Source organism: Paramisgurnus dabryanus, chromosome 8, assembly GCF_030506205.2.
Source record: "Paramisgurnus dabryanus chromosome 8, PD_genome_1.1, whole genome shotgun sequence".
Classification (NCBI taxonomy): Eukaryota; Metazoa; Chordata; class Actinopteri; order Cypriniformes; family Cobitidae; genus Paramisgurnus; species Paramisgurnus dabryanus.
This window is the reverse complement of record NC_133344.1, coordinates 36,756,754-36,781,478: the sequence shown is the minus strand read 5'-3', so window position 1 is coordinate 36,781,478 and position 24,725 is coordinate 36,756,754. Positions and strand designations below refer to the sequence as shown.

General features: G+C 36.5%; 2 protein-coding genes across 2 annotated transcripts in view; one reads left to right on the top strand and one right to left on the bottom strand.

Annotated features, from left to right (window-relative positions):
• Positions 1-8,961, bottom strand: part of smc4 (structural maintenance of chromosomes 4) — a 28,978-nt gene extending 20,017 nt beyond the window's left edge. The window contains exons 1-4 of the mRNA XM_065281700.1: positions 8,802-8,961; positions 7,807-7,942; positions 5,254-5,444; positions 1,081-1,272 (exon numbers count right to left, since the gene is read on the bottom strand). Coding sequence (XP_065137772.1) covers positions 1,081-1,272; positions 5,254-5,444; positions 7,807-7,930 — 507 coding nt within the window. The 5' untranslated portion in view covers positions 7,931-7,942; positions 8,802-8,961. The remainder of the gene's footprint in view (positions 1-1,080; positions 1,273-5,253; positions 5,445-7,806; positions 7,943-8,801) is intronic.
• Positions 8,962-9,536: 575 nt separating this feature from the next.
• ift80 (intraflagellar transport 80 homolog (Chlamydomonas)) overlaps positions 9,537-24,725 on the top strand; it is a 30,106-nt gene continuing 14,917 nt past the window's right edge. Inside the window, exons 1-8 of the mRNA XM_065281699.1 lie at positions 9,537-9,764; positions 9,847-9,926; positions 11,576-11,794; positions 13,551-13,661; positions 13,855-13,923; positions 15,529-15,638; positions 18,780-18,869; positions 21,505-21,642. Of these exons, the coding sequence (XP_065137771.1) occupies positions 9,887-9,926; positions 11,576-11,794; positions 13,551-13,661; positions 13,855-13,923; positions 15,529-15,638; positions 18,780-18,869; positions 21,505-21,642 (777 nt within the window). The 5' untranslated portion in view covers positions 9,537-9,764; positions 9,847-9,886. The remainder of the gene's footprint in view (positions 9,765-9,846; positions 9,927-11,575; positions 11,795-13,550; positions 13,662-13,854; positions 13,924-15,528; positions 15,639-18,779; positions 18,870-21,504; positions 21,643-24,725) is intronic.

Below are 24,725 nucleotides of genomic sequence, written 5' to 3'. Positions count from 1 at the left end.
AACATTACAACAAAACAATTTCCGATTCTTTTTTACATCAAAGCAAAACACATCTCATTTTTGGGCTAAATGTTACCTGGACATTTTCTTAACTAGAGATGGGTATTATTTTCATTTTATTGATATTGATTACTTTTAAGAATCAGAAAGAATCTTTTTAATAAGCTGTATCGTACTGTTATCTATACTACTCGACTGGAAGGTGGTTGCCTGAATGCAGTGCATTTATCTCATTGCCTGCCAGCCTTTTTTTTTTTTAAGTTGCCTATCAGCATTTTTGTGATTTTCACAAAATGCTTTACAGGAAGTTTTTCTTCTATAAATATATAAACATACAATATATTTAAAATGAAAGAACATACCCTCTGCTGTTAAACAAACCAAACAATTAAACAAACAAAACGGAAATCTTAATTTGTTCTCTTTATATAACCACTCAAATATGGTTTGTTCAAAAATACAAAATTTTTATAAAATAACTGAATTTTTTTTAAAGGACTTTTGTTAGATAAGAAAACATACATTGGAGTTTACAACGTTGTAGAATTAGCTGATGCTATTTTTTTTATAAATTGGATAATAGTGTAATTACAGATTACCATAAAAACATGTCAAGGAAGCATCATTGGCATGGAAACGTTTCAATTATCACGAATCATGATTACTAAGTTTTCATAATTCACTTCAGACACTAGCCACAGTAGCAGGCGAAATTAAATTTTCAAAACTATTTATGACAATAAAAATACTTAGCAGAGGGCCACTAACCAATCTACAAGCAAACCACACGCACACTGTGGACTTTGTGTGTTTTCTTTAATACATGATCAAGAGTTTCCTCACTTAGAGGCAGTTTTGCCTGCTCTTGTCAAAGTCTTGCAGATAAGCAAAACTACACTTCGATTGAGAGAAACCTACATTTACAGACAGCAAGTATTATTATTATTATTAGGGGTGGGCGATATCTCGATATTTAACCTATATCGATATATATTTTTTTACACAAAATGGTAAATAAAAAATGTACATGGTGAAAAAATGTTACATGTGCTTCTGTGATTCTGAGATAAAGTAGTTTACCTTGTCAATGATCTTCTGAAAGTGCACCTCTACAGTGCAGCTCTGGATATCCTGATGGCCATCAGAACTGTGGATCAGAACTGACAGCTTCTTCGAGCGGATCTTCTGAGCTCTGTATCCAAACACAAACAGCATGGAGTCAATCACGTTAGACTTCCCGCTGCCATTTGGCCCAATGATGCAGGAGAAGCGCTGTGAAGAGACACAGAGAGAGGGAGAGACAGGTTAAAAATTACACATTCTTCCAAAATTGTACTTCCTTTTAAAACAAATGATGTAGATATTGTGTGCAGCTTACAAGGGACAACATGGCATGTTTGTTTTAAACTCAATGTCAGCATCAAGTGCTATTTTAAATGGTCAAATAAATTTTGGAATAAAAGTAAAAAAAACTACAGTGGATAAGTTAGGGTTACCTTAATGTTATGCAACATAAGTTTGATACACAGTGCACCCCTACAATATAAATAAAATATAAAAATACAAAGCAAGAATCCACTTTGTATTTCAATGATATATCAATGATATATAATGATATATATATATATAAATAAAATTGGTTTTCATAGATAGATAGATAGATGGATTTTGTATTTTTTGTATTTTTTCATTTGATTTTCATAACTTTCATGATTTCATTTATAAGTCTTAGACATGTATTTTATAAAACTACTAGCGTATTCAAAATGTTTCTAAAAAATACTTTAAACAAGAGGACAAAGTGTTAAGTGAAGATTATGTGTATTACTCCATGTAAATTACACATCTAGTTGATTGAAAGAAGTTTTCCTGCATTCCAATCGGTGTAATATTTGCCCGAAATATTGTTTAATGCTAATGAAGCGTGCATCTTGCTTCATGATGTTTAATGGGGAACCTGCATGAAGAACGTGTTCAGTGTCAAACAGTGCAATCCTCCACCTGAATGGTATTTAAGTACTTAGTTGTCAATTCACTCTGCACTGACATCCTCTGCCTCTCTCCATTTAAACAAATAAAGAAAACGCATGGGAGATGAAACTTTTGTTATTATGGATGTATAGTTTTTTCTTCATGTACATTCTACATAAGCATTAAAATACCCAACAAGGAACCTAAATGATGCCCTGACAGTTTCTCACACCAGTTATTGAGTTAGTGGTGAATAATGTCGTAACCTGTAATCATTATCCATCACTCTGACAGTGTTTAAAAATATAATTTACCCCATTTTATCTGTCTTATTGGTTTTCCTAAAATTGTCATGTAATTACACCATTACTTTCTATGGAAAGTTATAAACTGTCGTTTTTCTCCAAGTCATTACTTGACTGAATGCTCTCTCTCTCTCTCCCTCATAAAAATAATGAGAACAGACATGCTAGATATAAATAGTCCTTATTTTTAATAAGTCAAAATGATGGACACAGACCGCACTCAAAGACTTTATAATAGGGTTGTTACATTAGCTAACATGCTAGCAATATAGTTTTTAGCATTTATTAATCTTTGTTAATGTTAGTAAATAATAACTCAGTCATTCGTGTTAGTTCATTGATGTTAGGTCATTAACTGATGTTAACAAATTCAACCTTATTGTAAAGTGTAACCCATTAATGTTTTTTAAATCCGTAAATGAACAATTATTTGTTAATGTTCTTCTTACATTCTACTCTTGTGGACACCCATGAATAAAACAATGTAACATTTTTAATTCATAGAATAAAATGTTCGCTATCAACACTGAAATGACAAGAGAAATTCACTTCTAAAACGAATCTAAGTGAAATCCAGGCTCCACAGAAATACTTATTATGAAGTATTCATGAAACAACAAGTAAAAAATATCCAGATGACCCACTGAATGGTCAACAAGTAAACCGACAAGGCTGATTCAAAAAATAAATACTGTCACAAATTTCTTATGTAAACAAACCCTTAAATCTCTTATACAATTGCAATTTTACAATTCATACAAAACTCACACAAATACACAGATTAGTGCAACATGCCATTAAACACACCGTTGTCCTGCTCTTCACCTTAAACTGGATTTACACATTTCAGATTTTCTGTGAAATTTTAAGTAAATGTGTGATTGCACTATATTTTATATTTAATATTTTAATTCTTTTTTATTCTTATTTTTGACTGTTTTATACTTTTATTCCTGTTTTAGTCTTTCACACATTTAAACTGTTTTTATTAAAATCACATTTATTTTTTATTAATTGATATTTTAAATTATCATGTGTCTCTTATTTCTACATACTTTTTTCTCTTATACACCGTTTTCTCATTTCTACGTAAAGCACACTGAATGACCTCTGTGTATGAAATGTGATACACAAATAAACTTGCCTTGCCTTGCCTGCCTAAATATTATGAAAAGATTGATTGACTTTTAAGCACTTTTATAAATGATTACTATCTGACTAATTATGTGACTTTTTTCTATATAAACACTGTTGTAGAGCACTAATTCTGAAGTGTGCAAAAACTGGAGACTTTGCTATACTATAAGTCACTGGAGATGATGAGTGATCACATCTCAAAAAAAGAAGAGAAATATGAGCCAAAATTTCATAAATTTTCATACATACACCTACTTAATGTTCTTTATCAAATAAAACATTATGTGCAAGCAGTGTTTCCCACAGATCTGAAATTTACTTGTGGTGGTAGCTGGTGAAAAGGGCAATCATTATTATCCACCGACAAAAAAATGGTCTACTATACATGTAACAAAGAACTAATAATGTGTGACACAACACAATACTTTGATTTATAAAACATTCATATTAATTTCACATTATAGTTCATTAATCTAACCACCCCAAACTTTTTTTGCCATAAACAAAGCTGACACTGTTTGTCAAAGCACCACGAAAACACTTTATGTTTTTGCACTGATATATGAAGCAATTTGATGACCCCTTTTATCAAACTCAATTATATACAATACTATGTATACTATAGCCTATATAGACAGTGCAGGTCTATAGATTATAAATGTGACTGATGTTATAATGGTAATAATTTCTATTAGATAGGCACTTTTACTGCTTCTGCTTTCTATTTCTCTTTTGCCGATTAAAAAAAGCTTAATCCACTAATTATTTCAGATTTAAAAGTCTACTTGCTGTCCCGATGAAAGACTTTACATTACAGCTTTGCGTGTTTTTATATCCTGAGTCAGCTAGAGCTTTGCTCATTCAGTATTAGCACTGCTTTTTGCTACAATCTCTGTGCAAACTGTTTAGATTTTAGTAAAGATATTGTCTATTAATAGTATGATTATAAAAAAATGGGATAAAGAAAATGAAGCGGCGCGTGGTCGTGACAAGAGCCAGTTGTCATCACCATAGAAACCGGAGGCACGCTAAAACAGCACTCGAGCTTTAGCGCGGTAGCGCTCACGGCCGTTCTCCGATCGACTCGGGTTTTACACACAATATTAATCAGACTTGGGACCCGAAGAAATGAACTAGGACCGACCCGGACCCATCTGACCATTTAAAATATAAACCCGGAACCGTACGGGTCCCGCGTCCTCAGTGAAGAAAGACCTCTAATGGTAAAACTCTGCTCAAGTTCAGAAAATGAAAGGATACTATGTGACACTGAGGTTGCTTCGCGTCGCGCCCAATTCATTGAGAAACAGAGAGCACGTGAACGGACACTCAACCGGAGAGACACAACGTGGTTGCACGCAAAATGAAGCCAACTTAGATGCTATAAACACATATGCACATAAGCATATGCGACCATTTTGGTCGCAGTGTGTTCACTGGCTGCTCCGTATGTGCTGCTGCAGTTGATCCAGTTGCCGCGCTGGATGATGAGTTTATGACGCGTGCATCATCTTCACGGTCACCCGACCCCCACCTCTCTCTCGCGCTCTCTCTCTCGCGCTCTCTCTTTCGCGCGCTCTCTCTCTCTCTCTCTCTCTCTCTCCAAAACACGGGTCATCCAGTCGAGTTCAGAAAATACGGAAATTCGTAAAGTGATTTTTTTTACCTGGGCGGGTTGCAATTTACCTGGGCGCAGCGCCCAAGTAGAGCCTATGTATGGGAAACACTGGTGCAAGTTTGCGAACTCAACACGAATGGCAAAAAAACTGGTTTGGAAAAGCGGCATCTTGTCAATGACATTTCAGACTGTTGACTATTTAATAACAGCTAAAGATTGTACCTTATGGAATGGACCGAGGATCTGCTCGCCTGCGTACGATTTGAAGTTTCTGTTGACGATGTGAGTGATCATGAGGCGGGGGGCGCCGGGCTCAGAGCTCATGGTGGGTGGAGGCGGAGGAGGGATGCTACCCAAAATCTCCTCCAGACTGCGGTTATCTAGGACTTCAGCAGACTCGCTCGTGGCCACATCTATGATGAAACAAATCAAACTGTAACTGTGCTAGAAGGGTTTCATTTTATTAAGTGTGCTAGGGAAAACAAAGAAAAAAAAACCCAAACAAAACTCCAAACCAAACAATTATGATTATAACCATTTATCAGTTGTGTCACCATTTCATTCATTAACAAAAACATGTAATGAGTGAATGTAGCCAGGGGTCTAAACAGTAAGAACTAGAGGTTGACCGATTGTTGTAGAACAGTCTAAACTAAAAAAAAAAAAATTAGACATTTATTGCCATGTAAACATTATGATGATTAAATAATTTATCAGGTCTAGCAAAGAAGGAGTTTATCCTAGAAAGCCATGGTAAAAAAAAACACAGAGCAAAGAAAGAAATGACGACAGGAGTGTGTCAGATCTGTCTCTAATAAATGCATGGTGTGGAAAAGGTTGTAAAACTCTTCAGAAAGATTTTTTTCTAAAATACTTTGGCTTTAATAGTGACTTTTTACATTTAAAATATCTGCTCATGATGAGGACATTTTTATTATTATGTACAAACAGAAAACCGGGTCAGTGATAGGGTTGCACGATTATGACAAAAAAAAAGTTTTGAAATGTTTTAACTCTCTGAAAAGCAGCTGCATGGTAAAATCTTAACTTCCAAAACTAAATAATATAATGTAAATAACAAACAAAAAAATGTATGCAAGTTATGTTAATTTTAGTAAAAAATTCTAAACTAATGGTTAAAGGACACAACTTGTCAATTTTAAAAGCTCCGATTTACCACTGTATTTGGTGCCCAAACATACTGCCGAGACGCACAGAAATGAACACAAATGTATAGCTGAAATTGAGGCTTTTGGCGATTATGTAATTTTTTCACCCGTAATTGTAATCCCAATTAGTTTTTCGAATTAATTGTGCAATCCTAGTCATTCCTGTATCATTACTAACACAGGTCATTAACGTATGCATGTTGTCATGGCTTGCTAACTTCTTTTAGGCAGGAAAGAACTGTATACTGTTGTTGAAATATATGTGACCCGTGCTGGCAAAATGAGTGGGAATGCGCAGATTGCGCACAGTCTAATTTTGAGCTAGAAGCAAAAGAAATTATAAAAGTCAATTTTGGTCGAAATTGAGGTTTTTATTAAAATAAGTACATTAAGCGCTTGTCTAGCAATCTCAATGCTCTAAATAATCATTAAACATATAAAAAGATCTTTATTTTAAAGTTTGAGAGGTGTACCATCCTAAATGCTTTATCTAATACAAAGATTTGTGTATCCACATGTGCGTCTGAAATTTTAGCTTCAGTTTTAAAACATGCAGGAATTAGAAAATAAAGTGCAGGACTTACTTAATATAAAAAGAGTTTTTAAGAGAGATAAGACATAAAAACGATCTTCCTCATGCTGACTGACAGATCTGAAGCATGGACACATATGCGCAAGTGCACATACCCAAAAAGTAGACATCTACACAGAAATACAGTTTTAAAAATATCTGTTTTGACAAGAATTCACGCAGATATAATATGTTATGTCTTAAGTGAATGTTTGGTTAACTGTTGAGGAAAAATATCTGATGTGTAATACATTATATCATTACATTACAGTAGATCTTAAAGCTGTCTGTCTCACTGTCAATCAAACAATAAAAAAGATATTCCTATAGATGTTGTTTTTGACTTTGTGTGTGCCAAATCTATTAGTTTTACCACTGATTTTAAGGTATGGATATGGTAATTTTGCTGTTGAACCTTAAAAAAAAAAAACACATGATTGATTTTCCTCAAAATTTACTTTGTTGACTCTGTCAACTTCAAACAGGTATAGCTCTGTCATTTTCAAACATACATCGTTTTAAAGTTTTTTTTTTAATAGACAATGTTATATAATGTCATAAATGTCAAATGTGCTCATTCTGACTCATTTGCCAGCAGGGGTCACATATAATGACGTGTGATGAACTAGTGGATAAACGTAAAAAAGCATTAATAATAAGAAAACACACGTTTACTAACTTTTCCATCTTAGGGTTATATGTCATGAAGTTGCATCAAAGCTGTCTAATTTCAAACTTATAACATACTTACAAATATGTAATTTTGACAAAGCGAACTTGAGGTTGACTTTTTGGCGGTGTGGCGACCGAAAATTTCATCAGAGCAAGTAAAAAAACTGAACAGAAATGGTTTTGAACATCGGCTGCTCACTCATGCTGTGGTTCTGAATTTAGTTTAATGCCGGTCGAAAAACCAAGATGAATAACTAAATTAACCAACTTACAAAAATCGTTTAAAGAAGGAGAAAGAATAAACACATGTCAGTCAATTACACAAAACAGATATCACTCATGCAAGACTTATTGGTATCTTACCGTGCTGCGGCGCCGGTGTGTCGCTTGCGGCTTTGCCGGGTGTGATGCGCTCATCGTCGGAATCATCTCGCAGCTCAGTCGCTCTCTTAGCAGCCGTCGAGCTCTTGGTTGTTTTTACAGGCATAATTCAAAGCACCTGAAAAGCACAGGGGGACATGACAGCGTGAAGTCACGATCGATAAACACAAACCCGCGTCTTTGTTCGCTTTGGCATCTATCCAGTCAAAATCGCGACGTACAGAAAAGAACCAAGTGTTCAACAAAACCCAGCACATAATGACAAAGTCAGGGCAATAACACGAGTGTGTGTGTGTGTGCGCTGTTGATGATGGCAAAGTTTCATTGTTCACACAATGAGGAATAACACACCGTACTACAAAACCAACCAACAAACAAACAAACCACTGAGCTAACGTTACAAATCAGACGACACCACTTCCGACAAATGGCGAGATTATAAAACACGGTTTAATGGATATTATGTGATGTTATATTAAAGACCATCTAAACGCAATTAAAATAATAAGAAATTGTGAATAGTAATGTTTAAAACAAACTAAGTTATTATTTTGAAAAGCATCCGTTTGTGCTAAGGTGCTTTCACAAAGACTCTTTTTTTAATATCTTGCAAAAGGATCGTGGATTGACAGGCTTTGGTTTATCATACAGTATATTCAATATTTATCTAACTTAAACGAGACGACAGTTAGAGACAACTGTCTGTAGGTTACAAAATATACAAAATAAAGGTTACAAAAAACAACAGCAGAAACACTAACCCGCTAACAGTTAACTTCAAGACGGGAGTAAGTTAAAGTATCTCATCTGAACATCTCTGTATACCATCATAAAACGCTCGAGGTTATTGTTAATCGTACAGTTTATTGATCGGTGTAAATAAATTAGTTTACCAGATTGGAGGTAACGTTAAATTATTAAAGCAAACTGAAACCATGTTAAATAACAACAGTTCGTGTATATATCTGAACATTTACCTCGTTTTCTGCCGATTTCACTTACACCTCTTCGTAATTCTTCTGATATTTAGCTCCACGGTAATTAATCCACATATACTGGGTGTTTTTTGAAGTAAAATGAGAGTAAACGTGCACTCGTTCCGCTCACATCAGAGTTATCGTACTCATAAATGGCGCGTAAACTGTGAGGACGAACCCGAGTTCGTTATAACCCGCGCAGTGGATCATGGGAAGTCTACAACCCTGCGTGGGTCACATGACCTGTGTTTTTACATTAGACTTGATCGACTTCATGCGGGGCCGAAGAACTGACAGGTCTATGACGTAAAAGTACCGCGAGAGCAATTCGAGAAATCATACGAAGTAGTCTGTTTTCAAATCGCTCTCGCGTAACTTTGACGTCATCTTCTTGTTGCGGCGCGGCATGAAGTCGAACAAGCCCATTGACACATACATTTAATTTGTACTTAGCTCAGTACAGAAGCGATATAAGCTAAATCTTTATTCAGGTATCAAAAAATATAACTAATACGATTAAGACATGATCACACGATTCAAACCAATTCAGCAGAAATGTTTAAAAACAAACAGTTTTTATAAATACACTGTAATGGTGAATCGAGACTAAACCAAGTTAATCGATAATCATTAATGAATACAAAACATATATTTTTATAACTTTAAAAAAAATTATCACATCGCTCGGATCATTTGAAGTTTGGATCTACATCTCGCGAGATGTGTGACGTCACACATCACCATACTTGTTTGGATGCTCCAGTAGTACATAGAAAGCAACGCAGAAATCTGAATATACTCTGAATAAGGAAGGTTACTGGGAAATAATGTTAGCGGACGGTGTTTAGTCAGAAGTGTTTGTTCAGAGGCAGCGTTTATCATCATTGTATGTTTATATAAGAGGCTATCTGGCTAGCACAGCAACAGTGAACGCGTTTCCGTGGCAACGGCGCATTCAGTCTGGTAAACGCTAATTGTCTGTAAACTGTTTGTATTAGCCTGACAGAATGATGTGGATTTTCACCGTTTTATTTCTCGTTAACAGGAAAGATCACACTATAAAAGCATAAAGGTAAGGAGAAAGGATGCGACTGAAAACATTTCTGCTAAAGGAACCAAAACATATCCTTTACCCTCTCTTCACACCCACAAAGTCTCTTAATGAAACGTTTTGGCATTAATGTAAGCATGTTTGTGACATTAACCATGTTAACTAATTTATAAACAACCTAAGCAAACACAAGATGGTTTCTGAAACGTTCCCGCATAATACTGCATAACATGGTGTTTGTACAAGACATTTTCAGAATAATGTAAGTTTCTGTTCACCTTTTGTTAGGCTAGTTTCAGACTTTTGAACGCTATTGTGTCTTTCAGACTGGTAAAGGAACAACTGATACATTCTCATCTTATCTGCATTAACTAACACTTTATTTGAATATGATAGTGGTATCAGGAAATAACATTTCTATTAGGAAGATTATTTTGCCCCCCAGGTATTGACTTCCATGAGCATTTATGTCCAGATGTTTAACCAGAATCCAATAAACATGTTTGGGGCGGTTTCCCGAACAGGGTTTAGGTTAATCCAGGACCATGTCTTAGGACATTTAAGAAGTTTTTACAAACAAACCTTATCAAAAACGCTACAGGTGCACATCTTGAGAAAAAACAATGTCACTGATATATGTTACAATTAGTCTCACTCATTCTCAGGTTGTTAAAAACCTGAATAAATTTCTTTGTTCTGATAAACATGTAGGAAGATATTTTGAGAAATGTTTGTAACCAAACTAATCATGAGCCCAAATTACTTTCATAGTGTTCTTTTTGTCCTACTACGGAAGTCAATGGGGCCTTTGATCAGTTTGGAAGATATTAGTTAGTGTTTTAGATAAAAGATAAAGTTTGACCCTCAGTGGTTTTGCTGATACTGGTGGGAGGTAAAAAACTTTGCAAAACTTTTAATCAAATAATTTAACTGCCTCGATCGACCGACATGTGTTTTATCAGGGACTTTCGGTGTCTTCAGACCTCCTTGTTGATTGGCTGGACTCATGACTTCCAACAAATCAGATGGGTGGAGGGCGGACATTGTTCTAGGCCAAATAGCACATTTCAAATTGTAACAATTTTATCAGCAAATCGACTTTGAAAATGTTCAATAACTAGTGTTGTAGTACTCAAGATTTTTCTTGGTCTGAACATTCTTTGCTCTTGTTCTTGTCTTGGTCTGGGTTTAGGTGGTCTCGAGTCGACTACAACTTTCTTTGATGCTGTTAAAGCACCACAACAAACCTGTAGTAGTAAATTGCATTTTAGATCGCAATTTTGATTTTAAATATGCAGTTGTTGTTTTTTTCTCCAAATCATGTAGCCCTACCGCTAATCCATCAGGCTGATAATCGGTCGACCCCTAAAGTGAATACAAACAGCCAAGCGTCCCATTTCTATTATGATGAATATCAGCACATGAAATGGCAGATCTGTAGCATAAGAATGAAGGTTTTGGGACCCGTCATCTTTAATTATTTACATTTTAATCTGTTGCATAAAAATCACTCAGGTATGGACGTATGTTCATACATTTTGTTGTGCAGATGGATCATAAATGATAGACATAATCATTGTTTTCAAAAACTTCTACTTTATATGTTAATGTTGAATGATTATTTGGAAAATGCATATAAATTTGATTTGTATCATCATCAGCAGTTGGCTGAACGTGTATAGAAAAGTCTGTGGATATGTGTGCCTTAACTCCTGTACACATAGAGAACTGGTCAGTTGTGTAGGATGGACCACGGCTGATGAGCTTTACTCCTGTAGTGATGACCATCAGATACTTAGATGGAGCCTGCTCACCAATGACACCAGTGTTGTTGTAAAACTTCCCGATGATATTTATCCCATCGACCTGCACTGGTTTCCCAAGACCGTCAGTGGAAAGAAACAAGGCGTTTCTGAGATCTTTGCCCTTACCAGCACTGATGGTAAAACAACACTTCATAACATATTTGAGTGCTTTTTCACTACAGGTATTTCCCATTTGTCTTAGAGAAGAATCTTTTTCATAACACATTTATACTTTTCCTTTGTCACCTTTCCTTTGTTAACCCTTTCAACGTGCCTTCATGTATTTTATCTTCTTTTGTATATTTTGTAGTATTGTTTTACTCTTATCCAAGACTTTTAGGGCCAGATTTACTAACAGCTACCGTCAGCAGCAGCGCAAACCATCATTTTGGTATTAGATACCCACTTTTGGGATTTACTAAAGACATGCAGTGGATATTCAGCTCTGAAAATGTGTGGTCTAGTTATTTTTGTGACTGACCTTATAGCATATGTATTTCTAAGAGTTTCCCTTTCAGACGCACAATTTATGGGAGGAGAGTATTTAAATGATTCACGCAATGCAATTTACTAAGGTTTGCGCTTGTGAAAAGAGTGGTATTTGTGCCATTATTTAACGCAGAAAAGAGCATGTCTTAAACAACTTTGTACTCGAAATAGCTGCAATAAGGATTTTTTCCATACAAATCAATTTATTTGGAATGCCAGAGGAACATATTATTCAAAATATTGTTTGCCAAGCCATGTTGTTTTTAATTTACTGGAGGAAATTAAAGCGGAGTCACTAGAAATCGTCAGACAATACTTTTTCAAAACTTCTTGTTAGCTGGGATTTCACACCATGTATTTTCTGCTGTGATATCTGTGGTGCTGAACTGAAGCGTATCAGGCTTTAGTAGATCACCTGCACCTGAGGAGCATCAGTTCGGCTTATTTGCAACCCTGAACTAATTTGATGAAATCAGCTGTTACGCCTGTGTTATTTAATTTGCGCGTTTTTAGTATATTTCCCGCAGATATTACCACTTCCATTGCCACTTTATTGGAATTGCGCTCTTGCGCTAATTTCCCCCGTTTAGTAAATCTGGCCCTTAATCTTAAACTTTAACTGTGTGCATGTACTTAGACAGCGCTTTGTTAGTGTTTTTCCCTTGACTATTCAGGAAAATACAAGTCTAGTTGTACTCGCTTTGTGTCTCATCGTTTACCCACCCTTATGTCATCCCAGATATACAGTACCGTTCAAAAGTCTTAGATGCTTTACCAAAAATGCATAATCTGAGTGTCTAAGAAGGTTTACAGTTCTAGTTTCAAATCTTTTTAATGTGTTATGGCATTTAGATTTAGCTGTGTTTCATACAATACCATACCCCTGCTGACAGTCATTACAGTAAAAGTAGAGGTGTTGACAGCTATTGTACAGAAATTGTGTTTCTGAGGGCCTGCTATAACATCTCATTTGCACAATATTTCATGCTTGTGTACTTGTAACCTGCTTTTCTGAGCTTGGCTGCATTCACGTGCACTAAATATAGCAGAAGGGAGGGCAGCAACATGCTGATTTGCAGTTTTAGGTAACCAGAAATTACATAGAACATTCAGGATTCTTTTAATAAGCACCACCACAAAGTATATGCTTAGTTTCAATAACTGTCTCCATGCTTGATTGCTGTCTGTCTGCAGGGTCGTTCCAATCTGAACAACAGAGACACTGTGAAAGTCATATACTCATAATGAGAGTGATACAGCTGACCAAAATACAACAATTATATAATATGTTGTCTCTCTCATCCAATGATGTCATTGTCTTTAATTGGATACAGAGAGACACTCGTGTTGGCCTGTCCTCTTGCTATACTGTCATTCATCTCTGAGATCTGCTATGTTATGTAGGTAAACTCCATCTGGTGTCGAAGTCTGGTCGTATTGAGAAGAGTGTGGAGTCTCATAAAGGAGCTGTGCTCGCAGGACGGTGGAATCATGATGGGACCGCTCTTATCACAGGTTTACAGTTTTATCATGTCAACTTGAAAATAATAGCCATGAGCATTTCTGATGGAGAGGTGAATGTCTGACCTGTGTTTTTTTTCTTTACACTGCAAGTCAATAGGGATCAAAAGACACTCTTTGAAATATCTTGATTTTTGTTACTGTATGTCATGAAAGTTTTACAGATGGTTTTCTTCATGTCTTAAAGCTGGTGAAGATGGACAGTTAAAGATCTGGTCTAAGAGTGGTATGCTGAGGTCAACTCTAGCTCAACAAGGTAAAAACACATTAACCCAAAGTCTTTTAACTCGCATTAAAATGCTCACAAACCACATTATCTTTATACTTGTTCTGCATTTCTAATGTAGAAACTACAAAACAAGATACATTAACAATGGCGGCCACAGACTTCTTTTTCGAGGGAGCACAAATGCGAAGCTCATGAAATCATGTATTAAGCCCGTCATGTGTGTGGCTCGTCATGTCAAAATATGTGTTCGGCGTGTCGTGTGTGACTCGTCATGTCAAAACATGTATTTAGCCCATCGTGTGTGGCTCGTCATTTCAAAATATGTGTTCAGCGCGTCATGTGAACCTATGTGCATCACGCATCATGTCAAAATATGTGTTTGGCGCGTCATGTGAACCTATGTGCATCACGCATCATGTCAAAATATGTGTTTGGCGCATCATGTGAACCTATGTGCATCACGCATCATGCCAAAATGTGTGTTTGGCGCGTCATGTGAACCTATGTGCATCACGCATCATGTCAAAATATGTTCCTGCTGCAGACACTTCATAGGGGTTTATGATAAAAGAGACGCTCGCATTTGCCAGATACTGGATTAATCTCATGTGTAATCTCTTTTATCATAAAACCTTTCTACACGTATGCAGCAGGCACGTATTTTGACATGACACATGATGCCCATAGGTTCACATGACGAGCCAAACACATATTTTGACAGGACGAGCCACACACATGATGCACCAAACACATATTTTGAATTTGCACGCCTCGGAAGAGAAGTCAACGGCTGCCCCTGTAAATGAACCCAATAAAAGAACTTGACCACAGCCATGTCTGCAATTTGTTAAGAAACTGAACTTTAGGATGTAATTGTTGAACTTTGTCGATGTAAACTAGTTTTAGTCCACACGCTCAGTCTTTATTTATATTTTTCCACATCTAATTATCAAACCTGTGGAATAACACAAATCTAACAATGGCAATTATGCTAAGACTAAAAGCATTGTAATTAAAACAAAACTGTATTGTTTTATAGCATCTTCAGAGTAGTCCATTTGTTGCCTAGAGTTTGCAGAAATGTGCTCTTGGCTTCTTGATGTCTCACCTTTGCTCTGGGTGGTGAAATGTGTGTCAACACATTGCATTTGTAGCACCAAAAAGCACCATCTACTCACCTGACACATGGGCTATGGTGCTGCATTAAGTTATATATTAAATAATATTCTGGCTTCTTTTAGTTTTATGATGGCATTGGATAGTGACATTTTTTTTAAAGGTTTTTAGAAGGGTCAGATGTTAGCCTTTCACCTGACTTCTCTCGTGAACATGTGTTATAACTTTATATACTTCACGTCAGAAACATTTTATAATTGTTTGACTTGGATGCAATATTTGGATTTTTTAAAATTGGGGTACCCTTTAATGCCGGTATAAAGCTGAAAAGAATCAGGATATTACCTAACTTGGACTGTGTTTGACTGAAAAAGGAATATGATAAACACATAGGATGGCTTAAAGCGAAGTAAAATGTTTTCATTTTTGGAAGAAGCTGTGAGACATCAGGAAGGTCAAATATAGCTTTAATTGTACGATCATGTCTTTCTCCTGTGTGTACTGTGGCATGTGAAGGATCTCCGGTGTATTCTGTGGCGTGGTCTCCAGACTCCAGCAGGGTCCTGTACACGTCAGGTCGACAGCTGATCATTAAACCACTGCAGCCCAGCTCCAAACCTCTGCAGGTATTAACCTTCTTAACTAAACCCACTAAGCTCTAACTAGCTTACAAGTTAACTCTTTCACCGCCAGCGTTTTTAAAAAAAGTTGCCAGCCAGCGCCAGAATTTTTCATGATTTTCACCAAAGTTTAATGCCTTCCAGAAAATGTTCTTCTTTAAATATATAAACATACAATATACCAAATGAAAGAACAGACCCTCTGCTTTCAAACAAAAAAACCTGTTTCATCCTACCTTTAGTGGTTCTTTTGCAATCAGCTTTTAAATATGGGTAGGTTTTTGCAAAAACACCACATTTTGAGCAAAAAGCAGAGATAATTCCATTTTTGTGACGGACTTTTCATACAGATCCCATTCAGAGCGATCTTTAAAACAGACACGGACATGCAGCAGCTTGCCATAGGGCAATACTTCCGGGTCTAAAAAGTTGCGGAATATGCCACCTGGTGGATAATAGCGGTATTGCGGAAAGACGGAAAATCTCGTCATTGGCGGGGAAGCGTTTTCTCTTAATTGACGAGATATCTCGTCAATGGCGGGGAAAGAGTTAAGGTCCTACTGTTATGTAGGTAACAGTTGTGAAAGTAGCTTGAGATGCAAGTTGACATACATTTACAACCACTGGTGGCAGAGACAGAAAAAATCCCAGCATTTCAAACACATTACCAAAGAAAAAAGTCCTAAAGTGTACATTAATATAGAACTGATATATGTTGTGGTGATATTATCACACTAGTTTACAAATGATTAGATAAAAAATTTAATTTACTTTACTTACTGTGTAATCTTTGATTAAATTCCCACCCTACATTTATTTTATTTTGGTCAGTTATTTTATTATGGCGCTTTTCCATAGGATAACATTGACTGTCAGGGCGCACTCACACTGTCCAAACCAAACCGCGCTCGGGCGCGTTTGACCTGGTTTGTTTGACTAGTGTGATCGCTCTGTTCCGCGCCCGGGCGCGGATTGGTTATTCGCGCCACGGCCGGGTTGCAGAGGTGGTCCGGAGCGCGGTTCACTTGGGCTCAGGCGCGGAAGGCTGTGGTGTGAGCGCAATCGCGCCTGAGCGCGATTCAAAAGGTGAAGATGTCAGCTGCGCGACCACTCACCTTCATCTGCCTCCGTAAAAACCTTTTGATTCGCGCAGCGGGGTTACGTGAATGTCTGAGCTGCGCACGTGACAGATGAACTAAGCAATATGATGACATGTGAGAGGGCTGTCTGTAATCGCGCACCAAACGACTCCGAATGAAAAACACATACATATCATTCCGGTGGGTTCCAGTGTAAAGAGAGAGGTTTACTTCCTGCTTTTTTCAAAACAATCGCATCTTAATGACGAAAGCGCGCCCGGACTCGGATCGATAAGAAGTACAGTGTGAGTGCGTGCATCTGGGGGAGTAGGGAGGGGTGACAATCGCGCTGGGGCTTGGTTTGGTTTGGTTTGGATAATGTGAGTGCGCCCTTAGGTTCAGTGCACTTTTGGGATGGGTTGTTTCCACTGTGTACAGTACCTAGTACTCTAAACATTTTTGTACCACCACGGTTAAGGTTCCAAGTGAGACGTACTGATACTAGTATTCAGACATGCCTTTTAAGACTGAGAATGTCCATTCGACCGAAGCAGAAGAGACAGGAATAATCACCGCCAAACATGTCAATGTGTACATCGTTCAGATTTTTATGATGAAGGAAATCAAGGATTTCAACAGGATTTTTGCCTTCAAAATCAGTCAAGGCATACATTACAGTCAGTTCTGTTTGAAACTGCTACACTGCAAAAAAGACTTTCTTACTTAGTATTTTTGTCTTGTTTTAAGTAGAAATATCTAAATAATTAGATAACAACAGCCTAGCAACCACCCATAATAACATAGCAACTACCTAGCAACCCCAAAGAACACTAGAGCAACAGCCTAGCAACCACATAGAATGCCAGAGCAACAGCCTCGCAATCACCCATAATATCCTAGTAATATCACATAGAAAACCATAGCTAAACCCTAGCAACCACTTAAAAAGCCTAGCAACCACCCATAATATCTTAGCAATGACTTAAAACACACACAGAATGCAATTGAAACAGCCTAGCAACCACCCATAATACCCAAGCAATGACTTAAAACACACAAAGAATGCAACAGAAACAGCTTAGCAACCACCCATAATACCTTAGCAATGACTTAAAACACACAGATAGAGATAAGATATAAAGTCAGAATTCTGAGATGCAAAGTCACAATTCTGACTTTATATCTCAGAATTCTGACTTTGTATCTCAGAATTTTGTGATACAAAGTCAGAATTGTATTTTATTTTTTTTACAACATGGCGGAAACGGGCTTCCGTAAATTTGTGCTTAAAACAAGCAAAAATATTTTTGCCAGTGGAGTTAACTTTTTTCATAAACACTTAATTCAAGAAAAATGTTTTCACCCTATTGGCAGATATGTTTGCTTGCTTGTTTTAAGCACAAATTCACTAAAATTATTATTTTTTGCCTAACAACTATCGAAAAGTATCGAAAGTTCTGTTCTGATCTTTGAATGAAACTTGCTTTCATATCGCTCTCGTGCTCCTTTGATGTCTCACGCTGAACGGTCTGCATAGCACCACATAAAGATGAAGGAAGAGGACTGATGATAAGTTAAATCAGATGTTTTATATAGGGAGACACTTAAAACATACCTGGGAGGACTAGGATTAATTCAGTGAGAAACACTAAACTGTCTGTATCTGTAATGAATGAAATGACATGTTTAAACCAATAATTATGAAAAATGTTCATGTGAATTTATCAGGGGTCTCCAACCTTTTTGTGAGCAAGGGCCACCACAATGGATGAAACAATCGGGAGGGCTACTTTTCTGAAATGGTCTAATCAAAACTTTGTTTTACTTGTTGATTTTGTTAATATGTTTTATCATTGTTTATTGTACATTGTATTATTGTTTACATAAAAAAAGCTGAGTTAATAAAAATATGTAATAAATAAATATTAAAATTGAGGCTATTAACAGAACATGCTTTGGTGGGAAACTCACAGGCTCTGTGTGGGCAAACTGTTGCAACACTGATGTAGGTGATATTGATGATGTACAGTAAGTGGTAGTAAAATCTCTCTGTCTGTGTGTTTGTCAGTGGAAAGCTCATGATGGTGTCATTCTGAAAGTTGACTGGAGTGTTGTCAATGATCTGATACTCTCAGCAGGTGAAGACTGTAAATATAAGGTAAGCACACACATACACTACAGTCACTAAACAAACAAGTACATACTTCAACTTCATTTAGTGTGTGTTTTCTTCTGAGCATACACTGCTCGACTCCTACTATCTGTAAAAACATTCAGCTGTTTGTTTTGTAACTAAATGAAACTCTAGTTAAAGTGCCAGTCCATAACAAAAATCAGTTGAATAGATATGTGAAAAAAATCAGTTTATTAAAACTATCTCCTTACCGTGCCCCAATTCATAATGGTAAGCTTATAACAATGAGTTATAATTTGAGCTGTCGGGTCGGTTTTCCCAGGGTAAAGTTTGAAAAACGTCATACATCTTTGCTTGCTGACATCACGTCCGTAAACAGAGTAGAGGAGCTGGCCAGCTCATGTGGCCTGCATGGGAGTGTGTAGTTTGTTCAGAAAGCAGTTGCTTAGTTTAAAGTGCACCTATTTCGTTGCTAAAAAACGTCATTTTGTGTTTTTGATACAATACAAACCATGTTCGCATGGTTTATGGTTCAAAAACACATTATTTTTCACATACCATACAGTTTTGTGGCTCCAGATATCCTGCCTTCCTCAAACACTCTGATTTTTTTTACAAAACTCAAAGATCTAAAAAGCACTGTGGCCAAATTGGCCAGCTTACCAGTACGTTGTGATTGGCCTGAATACCACTGACCGGAAATGTGACGCCCCTTACCATGTTTTGAAGATTAGCTTCCAATGCAGTATGACAGGAGTTAATATCGTCTTTACCATCTTATCAGTACGAGCCGAATCTGATCCAGAAAATGCAGATGACAAAGTTGATTGATCAGGACGTAACAGATTGGTAATGTAAGGATACTAAAGCATAAAACACTTGTGTTTGAGTCATGTTTTAGTCGGTAGTAAATTCTTTAAAAATGAAAACATAGACTACTTACAGGCTGTATTTCAGAAGCGTGCAGGATTATGATAATGACCGTCGTGTCCACGTCAACAAACAGGAAGTAAACTGTTGCTTATAATCTGTGTGTTTGTTGTAGCCCAAGAAAAGAGATTTACGTTGAAGACGATAACTTGCATTAGCGTTTACTTTTGGTTTTGTACCTTTTGCATATTGTTTACACACTTACACACCATAGGAAATGTGAAATTGTGAATTGGATAATACTTGTTCTTTAAAGTGTCATCTAGATGGCGGCATTTAATCTGTAAATTTTCAAAAGACGATCATCTGGGCAGAAGCAGCTTAATATGTCCGTTTTTTCTGTCTTACATGTGGAAAATCATCTGTTAAAACAGTGAAAGCTCAAACTGTGAGCTCTTGATAAAACGATTTAATATCAGCCAGACTTTTCAACATCTGAAGGGTTTAAATACTGAAGCAGAGACCGCTTCCTCTGAACTGGTAAGGCATCTGTTAAAACACTTTTTAATTTAGTCAGAACAAATGAGGCAGATATATTTCTTCTCTTCAGTGTTTTCCACATGCTTGGCAGCACATCCGCCGGGTGGATGGGTGAAAATGGATAACTAATATGGGTTTAGATCGGTAGTTTTTGGATGCATATGTACAGTACTAAGATACTTTTGTCGTGTCAATATGTTATGACAGATCTGCTCTGATGCAGTGATCAAATAACTGAAATTTTATATTTCAATCAGAGATGGGGATAGAGAGGCCAAAGTTACAGACTGCAGCTTTAAAGAGCACCTATGGTCTGATTCACGATTTCCTTTGGTGTGTAGTACATGTTAACAATGCAAAAGGTACATACCCCAAAGTAAACGATGATGTGAGTTATCGTCTCCAACATAAATTTCTTTTTTTGGACTACAACAAACACACAGATTGTAGGCAACAGTTTACTTCCTGGGCTTGTTGACGTGGACAAGACTGACATTATCCTAATTCTTCCCACCTGGACTCACAGCCTGTAAGTTAACTCCTGTTAGCATTGCATTGTGACAGAATCTTTCAAACATGGTAAGGAGCGTCACATTTCCTGCTAACGTCAGAGGTATTCAGGTCAATCACAATGTACAGATTAGCTGGCCAATCAGGGACACAGAGCTTTTCAGATCGATGAGCTTTGTACAAAATCAGTGCATTTTAGGAAGACAGGGATATTTGGGGCAACAAAAATGTATTGTGGAAAATAATGTGTTTATGTGAACCATAAACTACGCGAACACATTGTATTATACCAAATAACCTTGTTTTTAGCCATAAAATAGGTGCCTTTAAAGCTCATACATTATATTTTTAGCATACAAAATGGTTTTATTAAACATGTTATTGATACAACCTGTCCTTGTTTTAAACATTTCAAAAACTGTGTGTAAAAATAGAAATGCTTCTTGCTATATATCCACACAGCTGTCATCAGTCCCTTTAACACATACAGTCTTTACTTAAATTGCAGTTAACATATCATGTGTGAACAGAACCTATCTGGTAAACCAGTGCTGCCAATTTACCAGTAAGAAAGATTGTAATATAACCAGTAATTTACTAGTAAGTGCTATGTGTGAATGGAGAATAAGGATTACTAAGAACGGACGATGACAGCTTTGGGCCATAGATCTGGTCATACTGCCAGCATTTAAAGCATGTGAGTTTATTTGAGTTGTTTGGTGTCATCTGTGATTCTCAGGTGTGGGACAGCTATGGGCGGCTCCTCTTCTCCAGTTCCTCTCATGATTACCCCATCACCTCTGTGTCCTGGGCTCCTGATGGTGAGCTCTTCGCCGTGGGCTCTTTCCATACACTCAGACTGTGTGATAAGACTGGGGTAAGAGCTCATGATCTAATGTCACAGCACTGCCTCTCTGGAGGATTTCACAATGTCTGAAGCGCTTTAGGGGTTTATCATAGAATAGAATGGGCTTGTTAAGTCATGACATAAGAAACACAGTACTAATTCTGGGTCAGAGCCTCCACTCATTTCAATAGAGGATATTGTTTAAACAGCTGTTTGTGAGCACTTTTTATTCATATCGCACATTTAAGTGAAAATTGTATAAACTCAGTGCACACAGCAGTCTCTCAGGCTCATGGGATCACTGACAATATATTAATAATTCATAAAAAATACTGCTCAGCCAGTCAGTCAGTGCTCAGCAAGTCAGTTTGATTTAAGCCGATATGTTTTTATTATTGCTTTGATATGAATGCATCACCTCGAGCGAGTCAAAGCTGAATAATTTTGTAGACAATTAACTAAACATTAGCATCATTAAAAAAATTATTCATTTAACTTAAATATTTTGTGAAAGCCAAAAGTGTAAGTTTCTGCCCCGCTCTCCCCTTCCTTATGATTTGAGTAAATGTGATAAAAAAATTCAGTAGATCTGAATTACTATAATTATTTATTTGACAAATATAATTGAGTGGATATAATCAACATCATAAAGCAACGTAACAGTAATCCAAGTCAAAACCACAAAATTAAAAAAAAAAAATTTAATTAATGTAATGCTACGTAGATGCAACTGAAAATGTAATTTATTTATTTTTTTGGTGAGAAAACAGATTGACTATATTTCAAATATTTCATTATTTATTTTATACTAGACTACACTGTAAAACCCGATAAGTTAACTCAACTTAAACCGTTTGAGGAATCTGATTGCCTTAAACCATTTAAGTTTTAAAACTCATACATATGACTAGTGTAAACTGTAAATTATAAGTGCATATGACTAAAAATGTTTGAGTTACCTTTAGTTAAGTTTGTGTAAGTTCATACCACTCAAATGGATTTAGTTCACTTAATAAATTGTATTTAGTTCACACAACTATAGAGCTACTCAAAGGGTTTGAGGAAACCACTTGCCTTAAATGGTTTAAGTTGACTTAACTCAAATAAATAAGTTCACACAACTATACAGCTACTCAAATGGTTTGAGGAAACCGATTGCCTTAAATAGTTTAAGTTGATTTAACTCAAATGAATTAAGTTACACAAGATCAGAAAAACTTTAGTATAAAAATAACAGAAAAGGGTAAAATTATTACAGTTTAATGAACAATCATTTATTTTACAAACATTGTTTTAGACATAAAACAAAAGTGTGCTGTTCAGTCCAAATTCACATTAAAACTAATATTAGATTTACACACTTTACCTTTTAGGGCTCTATCTTACACCCGGCGCAATGCAGCGCAATGCGCGACGCAAGTGTCATTTGCTAGTTTCCGCGTTGTTTAAATAGCAAATGCATTTGCGCCCCCTTTTGCGCCCATAGGCGTTCTGGTCTGAAAACGAGGTGTGTTCAGGCGCATTGTTGGCGCGTTGATATTTTGAGGAAACTAAAATAGACTACGCCATTGACCAACAAAAACCTGGTCTAAAGTCTAAAGTCAATGGCGCAATGTGTTTTATGTTATTTAAAGAGCGCATTAGTAAAATGCGCCTATAAACGGGGGACAATGCGGGTTTGCTTATCACAAATTACATGAATGCGCAGCAGCACAAAAACGCTTTTAATTGTGAAAGATTAAAGGATTGAATGTAAAAGATTATTATTGAGTCTCTTGGACATAAATGAGTACCAATTATGAGACGTTAGAAGGCGCAAAGAGCTGCTTCACCTGCAGCCTGGTAAGTAAATAAATGCTTTGCTTTAAACAAATGCATCTGTTTTTAAATGTTTTTTTTTAATGCTACCTCACGGATTTATTATATGATGACTCTGTACCTGTGGATATGGTGAGATGAGAAACATTTTTAAGTAATGCTTAAAAAAACTCTTTGCTAAAAAAAAAACGCTGTCCAAAGTGCTGAAACGTGAGGAGAGCCGTTTGTAAATTCTTTATCTCCTGTTTATCACAAATAAAGTATTTTTAGAGTACAAACCTAATCTTACATACTTGTAAATTATTTTTTGATGATATTGGATAGCCATACATTTAAAGCAATTACAAGCCTGCTTTTTACTTCCATGACTAAAAGAAAACGGGTTTTAAAGGTTTTAATAAAAAAAAACATTTTCAATACAAGTGAAAAACAACACAATTAATTAACATTAATCTTAAACTGGGGATCTTCTTCCTCCGCTTAGTTTTTCAGTTTACAAAGTCCGTCATCTAAATAGGGATTAGACATAGCGCCAGCGCAACTTGGTTTTAAAGGGAATGAGAGCTGAGACTCTCATTGGTTTACTGCACGTTACGCCCAAAATACTCCCATTACAATAGGACCAACCCTTTTCGACCATGCGCTCCGCGCACAAACCATTTTTCCCGTCGTTAAATGAGCAAAAGTGGATTTGGACACGCCCATTTAGACGTTGCGTTGTGCGCTTTAGACAATGCGCTTAGATCGTTAAAATAGGGCCCTTAAAGTTTTTGCAGATGAATGATGGTTGGTTGAGCCACTCCTCAATGGTAAAGATCCAAAATTAGGCTGGATGCATTCGTGCTAACCTGGGAGAAAACACACAAATATGAATTAAAGAACTGTAGTATACTTACAACATAATAAATGTGGTAACGTTACCTTTAAAAGGTTTTATGTGTGAATGGCCATCCGTCAGACCTTACTGAGAGAGATTCAATCTTGCGCAGAAAACGTTTGTGCTAAACTGTAAGAAAACACATAAATATGAATTAATTTTCCACTTACAGAACTGTGGTGTACTCACAACATAATAAATGAATAAATAAATGTGGTAACGTTTTATGAGTGCAGGGCCGTATGTCAGTACTCCCTGAGAGAGATTCAAACTTGCGCGGGAAACGTTTGTGATAAACTGTAAGAAAACACATAAATATGAATTAGTTTTCCACTTAGAGAACTGTGGTGTACTCACAACATAATAAATGAATAACTGTGGTAACGATATCTTTAAAAGGTTTTATGAGTGAAGGGCA